The 10,495-nt window shown below is 44.0% G+C and overlaps 1 protein-coding gene across 1 annotated transcript in view; it reads left to right on the forward strand.

Annotated features, from left to right (window-relative positions):
• Positions 1–220: 220 nt before the first annotated feature.
• The window catches only part of LOC109484801 (neurocan core protein-like), a 16,581-nt gene continuing 6,306 nt past the window's right edge, over positions 221–10,495 (forward strand). Inside the window, exon 1 of the mRNA XM_019788163.1 lies at positions 221–482. Within this exon, the coding sequence (XP_019643722.1) occupies positions 221–482 (262 nt within the window). The remainder of the gene's footprint in view (positions 483–10,495) is intronic.

Raw genomic sequence — 10,495 nt, forward strand, 5'->3', positions numbered from 1 at the left:
ATAAAAATTGTGTGTTACCTGTTCACTGTGTGCTACCGATCAAATTGGCCACGTGAGTTACCATGTGCCCCCGAATGAATCTGCTTTTATTATTGTGATTATTAGTGCACCCAATCATACAGGACTACTATACCATGTAATGCTACTACAATGTACATGTAAACCAGCCAATGATGTTTGGATATGTATTAATTGTGTGTTGTTGTATTTCGGCACAGAAATGTCGGCAACCGAAAAAAAGCTCCCTCCGGACGGAGGGGACAAAAAGGGGGCGCCCGTGGACATCAGTAGGCTCAGCTCGGGGCGTCTGCACCCTGTGCCCGATGAATGTTTGGGTTACGAAGAAGAGTCTGTCTACGACTACGGCATTCCTGAAGATGTGCGCGGATACGAAGAAGACGGCTCTGTCCACGACAAACCACGGGCTGCTGGCGGAAAGAAAACTCCCGGCGAGGAAGAAAGCTTTGCCTACAAGGCTAAAGGTACGTCTGCACACTCACAAATCAGGGACCAGTCAGTACTGCTACAGGGCCAGGAAGTGGCCAAGCAATATTAGATGGAAAAGGCATGAGACCTCGGAACTCTGTCACATGCAGCCGAATATATGGACTCCCCAAAATAGGCTAACTCTCCTTAACAATACTTAGAAAGTCGGGAGCAAGGTCGGCTGTGGTTGGCCTGTGGTTGGCCGGTGTTCGGCAACATTCGGGTGCATGTGGCCGGGAGTTTTGGCCATGTATGACTGATGTTCGGGAGTCAAATTAGACTGAAATTTAACTCAAAATTGTTTCGTATAGAAAGGTAGGCGTGGTCCAAGTCTGATCGCGGACTGCTCCCAAACTTCAACGGTTGGTTGGTTGGTGGTTGGGGGAAGGTTCTGAATGCTTCACAGGGGATTTACAATTACACGTTTTCAGGTAAAAAAAACGGATTGATACTTTGTATTAACATGGCATGCGCCCGACTTGTGCTTCAAATCTTGTAAGTTTTGTGGACCCCTTAAAGATTTTGTTTAAAATTTGCATTTGTAGGTCCTGTAACATGATAATTCAAAAGCAATAGACGTTAACAATCGGTGCACATGTCTGAATGTCTAGAAAATTCTGTAATAAATAAAGTATAATACTAGGCATCATGCTATATTCATTACAGAATGTTATTAATTCTTGTGACGGGGATAATTTTTTGGTTCTTAATTTATGCAAGACGTAGTATTACGTACGCATATCATGTATAAGAATACAATATTTTTTTTGTATATTTATATGCATTTCAGTTTACGTGACTGTGTATACATAATCTTTGATTCGCATAGGAAAGTTTGATTTCTTGTTACATTCGGTTCCGAGAGGAATACTAAAGGTTTTTTTTTTAATTCACGACTGTTTGTGCTGTGCTGTGTGTTTGTGTTGTGTTTGTGTGTGTGTGCTGTGTGTGTTTGTGTGCGCTGCGTGTGTGGTGTCTGTGCTTGTGTTTGTGGTTTTGAGGTAGTTTCTAAGGGTTATATAGGCTTGGGGCCATATGTAGGTGGTATATAGATATGCCTTGCAAATATAAAGGAGACCCCCTCATCCTCACCCCAGCCGGTTTCCTTGGTACTGCAGCTGAACGCCTGTCTCTGCCTTTTCCCTTCTCTCTCTACAAAAATATATTATGTTAGAGATATTGTATGGTCTTAATTTTCGGTTGGCAGTTAGCCGTTGAGGTCAGAAAGAACTGATGTAGGTTTGGGTGTCCCTACAGCTTGTTACTCCGTGAAGGCGGTCAGGACCTCCGGACGGAGTGTTGTGATCGGCTGATTTTTCGTGTTCGCAGTCAAAACACTGGGTTCTCTTTGTGTAATCGGCACGCAATTTTATACGCCGTCTGCGGGCATGCCCGTGTTGATGCACGAATGTGTATTTTTGCCGTTGCAGCTTTCGCGGTCAATGTAATATTGCAGACGCACCCCTACAATTACGAGGCGAATTGGAATGGTCCAGAAAAACGCGTTGTTTGGAATAGCAGTGGGGGGGGGTGGAACTTCATGCAGATACGGGGTGGTTTTGATAAGTGGTTCCAGATGTTTTTGCCCATGGTTAAGAGATGCCAAGTTTTTTGGAAGATGTTCGCAGCCAAAACGCATTCTTCCGTACGTCGCATTTTTGAGTAATTTCGCATGTGGTGTGGCATTATGTCCGGGATGATGCACGTCTTTTTATTTTTACCGTAGCTGTTTTGATATTGGAGTAAATGCTTATTTTCGAAACATCCCCATGTCGTTGAAATGTTGTCGTCCGTTTATGTCACCGGTAGTAAGTCGCGGCGGGGCTGATATCATGATGGGGACGGAAATGTGGGGTGGTCAGAGGTCAACATTAGGAAATGTTAATACCGATGACGTGATCCTATCGATTTCAAACTGGTCGGGTGTGGCGACCTAGTGGCGGCGTGTATTTAGTCACGTAGCAACTGGCCGGTCGTCCTAGCAACGACACATGGCCAATATTTTTGGGTTGGGCCGCTCCATAGTGTTAGTGGAGCAGCTCTTTGTAAACATGGACAATATTTTTGAGCAACCCATCAATGTGTTCTGCCTCGTGGTCGGATGTGGTCTGGGGCTGGTAAACCGCACATACAGTACTAGTAGATCGGGTAATTTTATGATTTGCTAGTTGTAAAGGCGTCGTGTAGTATGAGCCGGTATATGAAGAAGTAGCCTGTGTTAAACAATCATGCTTTCGGCCGGATTGATGTGCAACTGTTACTAATTATAGGGACTGCGCTAATGCCGACCAGTCGCGCTGTCCTGATACACCGCGAATGTGCGAGTGTTCCCTGTAGACAGTCCCGGGAGTCATTTTTTTCGCACATTCCAGGAGCCAAACCAAAATACGTTCATGAACCGAGTCCAAAAAACCGAAACGTGAAAATCGGATGATCGGACCTGATGTACATTTCTCTTTCTGTAGATTGTACACACAATACACACATCTTTAGATAATATGGCCATGGCAGGTAAAAAAAAGTAACCCTGAATCATACTAGATTAGCGTAAATGCATGTTTATGCGTTCAAAACAAGAAAAGAATTTGTTTCCCGGTATTAATCTCTTGAAACACGGCGCTGAATATTGACGCAAAACTATTTCGGGCATCGCGCGCCCTTCCCCGTTGTTTAGACTGTGTGCAAATCCCGCGTCACGTGTCGGCATTTCGCATCTCTGATTGGTTGTTGCGTCTTAAGATGACTGAGCCGACGCGCGTTTAAACAATTTTTCATCGTTCGATTTATCACACTTCACAGAGAATTGTCGCCAATGGCTACTTCTTTTTGTTGCAATATATAATACTTCACGGAGAATTGTCGCCTATGGCTTCTTGTTTTCTTTTGTGTTTAGCTCGTGCCATTGGCCTGTGGACTAGGGTGATATCCAGTACAGTGATCGTGCCTGCAGTGGGTTGTGGGATCGTGGTGATAGCGTCAGCTATCGCCGCTATAATCCTGGCGACTCATCTCGACCTTGTGAAAACTGAGGTAGGCCAGGAGGGTTTTATCCATTTCCTGTAATTATCATCTCCAAACCTAGACAATGCACAACATTTCCACGGTACCTTTCCGCGGAAAGATATTGCTGTAAACCGGCATCTATCGTAGCTTTATTCGACCAAACGACTTTGTAACATTCATTAAGCCGGTGTCACATTTGTTGGTAACCGCCAGCTAGCTTTTCAAATCGCCAGAGTCGAAAAAAAATCTCCTGAGCTCTCTTCTCCAAGCAGACTCCGTAGGGCTTAAGAGGAGTCTATATTGGCCGGCTGTATCCACTGAATACAGGCTGTGGATGGGATAAGGGGGGGTCCAATGGATACAGGCGGCGAGTATAGACTCCCCTTGCCGCATGGAATCTGCTTGAAGATTACTTTCTTTGAGCTCGTCCTGCTTTGAGACGCCGGTGTAGGACTGTAGTAATGATGTGGAGGGATTTGCTTTACAAATTCAGTACGAAACGATTTGACCTTGTACGTAATGGTGAACCTCAATGGTGATTCTAAATCTAGACGGGGTCGGCCCTATGTTACGACAGCCCTATGTTACGACAGCCCTATATTACGACAGCCCTATATTACGACAGCCCTATGTTTTGACGCCCCCCTTTTTCAACGCGATTATGGCTATGTTCAGACACCAAATGATAAATTGTAAATGTATGGAGTGTAATGATCTCGAAGAAAATTTTCACGTAATAAATTGTCACTGACAGTGTTTCCGCCAGACTGCAGCAGAGATCCTGAGAGGCCGTCCAGTTGGGAAGGGCCGGGTCGCGAAAATTACTTAACTAAGGGAACACGTCGCGAAAATTAATTGAGGGGGCGGGGCATTAGTTTACACTTGTTAACAAGTTGAAACTGTCCACAAGCATTCCACATTTTTTTACAAGTGTTGACATTAAAAAAAAAAACACTGCTACAAATGGCAAACGTATCGCCAGTAATACTTAATTAGGACATTCTGCTGCAAAACTCCGAACATCGGCATCATTTAATTGTAACCTCCAGTAGCGCCTGCGATAGCCGGATTTTAATAGTGAAGAGCCTTGCTTCGTCCGTACTTCTTCCGTACTAGCAACATTTCCGCTGTAAAGAAGCGTCATCTTATCTCTCATACACGAGACAAATTTTGAAAATAACTTGGCTGTATCGTAGCTTTCATTGCTGTTTTATTCAACAAAAGTGCTCCTTGGTTGTAAAATGATCTCTTGTCTCCAGTACAGTGTCAAATGGTAGCGTGATCGTAGCGTGCGAAAAATCGGCGTTTAACCTAATGCTATCTACATGTAAGTAGTGAGTCTGACTGGGGGTTCAATGTCATTTTATTAGTATATCAACTATACAACAATAAAAGACCGTCTAATTTTCTCCACAGGAGAAATAAATGTGTACATATATGTATATGTAGAATATATACAATCGTTAGTTAAAGCGCTGACGTATTCATTACAGGATGTGGGTGGGCGGGTTTTAGCGGCCGCACCCGAGAAACGCAGGGTCTGAGTGACTACACTGGCCACGCCGGCCAGCATCTGTTGTAGATTACACAGAGTAGTGTCGCTTGTCCCCCCTCGTATGGGGGGACCGTTCGTTAGCTATGCTAAACAACAAATAAAGTACTAGTAATTCTTTATTTTAGTCTTTAACCTAATGCTATCTACATGTAAGTAGTGAGTCTGACTGGGGGTTCAATGTCATTTTATTAGTATATCAACTATACAACAATAAAAGACCGTCTAATTTTCTCCAATCCCCCCAGTCAGAAGAACAAGTTTGATAGTGGTAGAATATGCAATAAGAGTATTAAACAATGCAATAAGAGTGAAGTAACCGCTAAGTAGCCAGGGGTGTTATTTCAAGAAAGTGTTGGGATTCAACTTTAGCCCAGATTTTCTAATGCTCCCATGTCTTAGGAATAGATTTATGCAAAAAAATTACAAATCTGTCCCGAAAACCCCCCCCTACCCTGAAAATTACTTTTTCAACTCTGAAACCCTGTTTTTTAGGGCAGCGTTCAAAGCATCCTCACTTTTGACAATGTACAGCGTAGAAATGTCTTTATGCTGGGCCCTCTAATGGTCTTAATTGTGGCAGACCATGGTTAAAAGAGTATTTTGAACTACAAAAATTCCAGGTTCAAGGTCATATTGTAGGTCAAAGGTCACAGAAATTATAAAAAATGGTCATTTTGGGGCAAAAATCCACAACATTCCCAGGTTTTGTTAGGCCGATTAAGAAAATGTTCATTATGGGCACTTTCATGGTCTTACATGTGGCATGCCATGCCTTGAGACCACTTTGCATAATAAAAATCCCTGGTTCAAGGTCATGTTGTAGGTCAAAGGTCACCAGTAATTCCTGTTGACTAAGTGTTAACTTGATACACCTCCCAACTCCACCTCTATAAAAAGCGGAGAGCATTTTTTTCGAGTCTGAATAAAGGCACAAACAAAATTCAAACAAACAACTGTTTAATTCCCATGTTCACTGTTACATTTTCATGTTGTGTCTATCTTAGGGTTTTTGTATATTTAGCATGCGATATATATGATATATATTAATATAATAAATTAGATGTAGATGACATCATTAAATTATGGAATTAAATTGAGAACATGGATGCTTTATAATATTTGCCTCAGGTTCTCTTCGTTAGAACGCATCCACATTTTGCATTGACCAAATAACTTTACACATTACACAGCGATCTAAATAAATTATATAGAAGTCATAAATTGACATGTTTCATTCAAAACAGAATATTGGTATTACTGTCAAGGGCACTTGTGTGGTTCACTTGGAAAGATCACTTACAACGGCGTCAAAATCCTCCCAAGACACATCTGCTCTACAGCTTATCTTAGATAAATACGTTTTCAAGTTGCTGGCATACCTGGCCATTGTTAGATTCTTATAGTTCTCTTTCAGCTTGAAGAGAGGAGACGTTTTTGGCAGTGACAGACTGGTGGCCTTACTGTACCTTACTTCCAGGTATAGGCGGTCAACTTTGGCACCCTCTGATATGGCAGGTGACTGCATGAACTTGTCAACCTCCTCTGGCTTCGTGAAGGGACCGCCCATGGACTTCAGTTTGTCCAAATCCGCGTTGCGTTTTCGATCAAGGTCCTCATTTTGAGCCTCTTTCACACTGAGTCCTTTCTCCTCCAGCTTCTTCTGTGATTCTCTCCAGTTTTTCCAGAGGGCTACAAGCTCCCCATCTTGTCTGACCAGGCTACGGAATCTGTCCATTTCATCTGCTGGTTTCAGTTCAATCAGGTCGATTGACTTTGCCTTCACAATGCTACTGCTTGCAGCCGCCAGTTGACAAGCTCCACGGACTGACAACTCATGCTGAACTGATCCCACATGCCTCTCAGCAGCAATGTTGTTGATCGGTGCATGCTGCAGCTTGGCTTGGTCCTTTTTGCTGACAAGGAGTTCACTGTTTTCATCAAAATTGCCAAACCCAAACACATCTGCCCGCTGTCGGTGAAACCCCTCAGCTAGCTTAGGGAGAGCAAGGGAAACTACCTTGACAATTCTGTCTGAATGTTCCCTCACAACATTGACAACAGCAGAAAGAATCTCTTCACTGTACTTGCATTTCTGGAAGGACTCCTGGGTTATGAATCCAAAGGCTGGCTTAGAAGTATCCAGAAGTGCCCGCGGATCAGTTGTCGTCAGGTCAAGGTACAGCTCTTTCATGTGAAGTGTGAGCTTGCTATAGTCGATAGCTGTCGACGTGGTTATTGCCAAGAAAGGCTCAACCAAATGGACACCAAACAATGCACCAACTGCCAGGTGAACCTTAAGGAATTCCACGCTTTCAAAAGCTCTCACGATGCAGGCCAGGCTGTTGGTGACATGCTCGTACTTTGCAAGGAATGACCAGATGTAGGGATCAAGGTAAAGAATAACGGCACAAAGGTACACAAAACGGTTGAACCGTTCCTTCCTAAATCCCACTGCAAGGTTCTTCTTGGGGGACATATGGATCGAGAACTGTGCGCTCTGGTTCCATGCCTTATGGTTGAAATCAGGACTGAAAAGGTTGGTGATGCAATGGATGTACTGCTCCGTAATGCTGTTGTGTTGATTTGTTGCTGTTACCAGGAACTTGCTGAAGATCTTCTCTGAGCCGATACCTTGTTCGATCGATGAAAAGAGATTGATCAGTTCACGGTTGAACATCAGCACAGGATGAGTGTGACAAAGGAGGTGGTCAGGTATGTGGTCTGTGCCAAGCTCTAGGGCCACCATTTCTTCAATGCCGAAGTTGTGACTCACGCCATCAGTGAGCTTGAAAGTGACTTTCTCCTGAATATCTTTGGCAGTGTACTTACCATTGCTGACAACAGACAGAATATTCAGGACTGTCACTCTTAGCTGGGTAAGATTCTCTCTTGTCTCAGAAGAAATGGGGAGAGTAGGGAAGGCACGATATTTGCCATCAATCGTGATGCCCTGGACGCTAAATGATCCGCATCCTTTCTTCTTGCTCCCATCATCATGATAGGTGATAACAACATCAGAACTTGCCATCATTAGCTCAACAATTTCTGCAAGAGCTAAGGCCAGAATAGCCTTTCCAGCCTGGCGTATCTGCGACTCATGGGGCACAGTGTCCAGGTCAATGACGTCTTCGTCATCTGTGTGATACTTCCACTTTCGCCCAAAGAGAATATTGGCAGTCTCCACTATGCCTGCTACAGCCTGGTTGTGTGAGCAGTGGTAAACACTGATGAGTTTGTCTACACACCTGTAGAATTCAGGCTTGACTTTACGAGCAGATACACGCAAATGCTGATAGCACTGTGGCATAGCTTCTCTATTACTCTCTTTGTCTTCAGCATCTGTAGCAAGATGTACAATTTTTCTCCGTTTGGACTGGAGTTCCTCTGTTGCAGGGGTATATGTATCATCTGCATTATCTTCCACTGAAATGCTGTCAACAGCAGTGGTTTCTGTAGTTGCCTCCCCTAAAGCTTCTTCATATGATGACCCAACCAGTGGTCTATCAGTCCTCTTTCGTTCTTCTTCCTTCTTCTGCATGGCTTCTAGGGCCTTCTCCCTAGCATTCTTTCGCTCCATTGTTCGCTCCCACTTCCTATCGACTTGTTCCTCGCAGTAACCCTTGCGGTCATTGCGCATAGAATGCAAGAACTGCCATTCCTCTTCCCCCATTTTGACTCCAAAACGGGTTTCTTGGGACTGACGTGCCAATTTATTCTCGCAGAAAATATCAAACAGTTTTTCATTACTGGCATTGTACTCATTCATGTCAGATTTCCATTTCTCACTTCGTTTGGACTGTGGCCGATTGATATTAGTGAGAAAGCGGGTATAGAGGGCCTCAATCCTGCTTGCAATGTACGGCTCTCCAATGGTATATATGTTGCAGAACAACCAGTGGTCTCTTAAAGCGGAGGCAAGAATCTTTGCAGCCTGTGACCTGGTCCTCTGGACCTTTCCAGCCCTCATGGGACGAAGGAGATAAATCATACATTCTATGACATCCTTCTTACGTGGCAAAACACCACTAGGGAGGTCAGAAGCTTCCAAATAAATAACCCCTTCAAGTTCCTTCTTAGCTTTTGATCTTGTGCCATAGCTACAAGTAGCCATTGTCAAATTCTAATGGTAGTACTGGACTGGTGAATGCAGAATTTGTTATTGAAGCAAAGCCACATTATACTAGACATGTTGCAACATGTGACGTTCGTCTGTCAGTCAGTATGACGAGGACCACTCACTTATGACCAAACATCACACGTTACAACATGTCTACTATAGCTTTGATTCAATGAGAAAAGCCTACATTCAAATGTACATCCATTTGAATTGGTTCATATGGCCCAAAGACCCAGAGAAGGGAGACCAGAGAGAAGGAAAGATTTCACGAAATGTGAAAATATGAATTGTTAAAAAAATAGGCATTTTGGTGACCTTTGACCTATAAAGTTGACCTTGACATTGACTTTTCACAATTCAAATAATTATTATAAAACAACATGACACATATAAGATCATTAAATGCTCAATAATGAACATATCAGTGCATTGTACTGGATCAAAAGCAAAGACGCTGTGAAATTTAGCAAAAAAACACACATTTTTAGGGTTAAAAAAGTAATTTTGAGGGTAGGGGGGGTTTTTGGAAGAAAATATCAAAACAAGTACACAGGAGTGCTTAAAACATATTGTAGCATCAGAAAATCAGGGCTATTGTGGTATTTAGTATTAACACCCCTCCCTACGCTAAGCTACTCTAACATAGAACGCTACGCTGAACTATTTGTTTACACAACAGTTTGTTTACACCAAGGCGTTAGCCATTGTCTTTACTGTCCACAGCCGTCCTTTCAATGTGACTGCCGTGTAGCGCTGGTACGCATTTGATCGCCAGTCCCCCTGTAGTTTGATCAGTTCTGGGGGTATTCCGCACTCGGAGGCCCATGTTGCTCCTCCGCGACGGAAACTGTGGCCGCTGTATTCAGAGTCCCGATAGCCACACTGTTTCAGTAGGTGACGCAATGTCCGGACGAAAGGCTGTTGTGTAAGTGCCGTGTACCGTCCCTGCCCCGTTTCCTGGGGGAGAACAAACGCGGGACCGTCCGCGGCTGCTGTTTTGGTCCGGGAGAACGCATTTTCCACCGCTGAGGTGGGGCACAGTGGCGACCCGGGGATTCGCGGAATGGGGATTTGCAGCACACGCTCTTTGAACTGAATTGTCTTGCTCCACCTCACCGTAATGATCGCGCCCCACTCAAAGAGGCGAAAGTCTCTCCTGCATAGTTGTTTGCTCGGGTCGAATGTTTTTGTCGTCTTCGGCAGGAGGTTAGATTTTCGGAAAAACGAGAAGAAGGCCACCGTACAGGCCGCCCAGAACACCACGTCTTGAGTCCGGGCTAGGTCCAAGCGCTCGTGGATGGCACGCAAGACATCGGGGGTTATAGGGAGTTTTT

This window comes from Branchiostoma belcheri, unplaced genomic scaffold (assembly GCF_001625305.1).
Source record: "Branchiostoma belcheri isolate BF01 breed outbred unplaced genomic scaffold, Haploidv18h27 scaffold70, whole genome shotgun sequence".
Classification (NCBI taxonomy): Eukaryota; Metazoa; Chordata; class Leptocardii; order Amphioxiformes; family Branchiostomatidae; genus Branchiostoma; species Branchiostoma belcheri.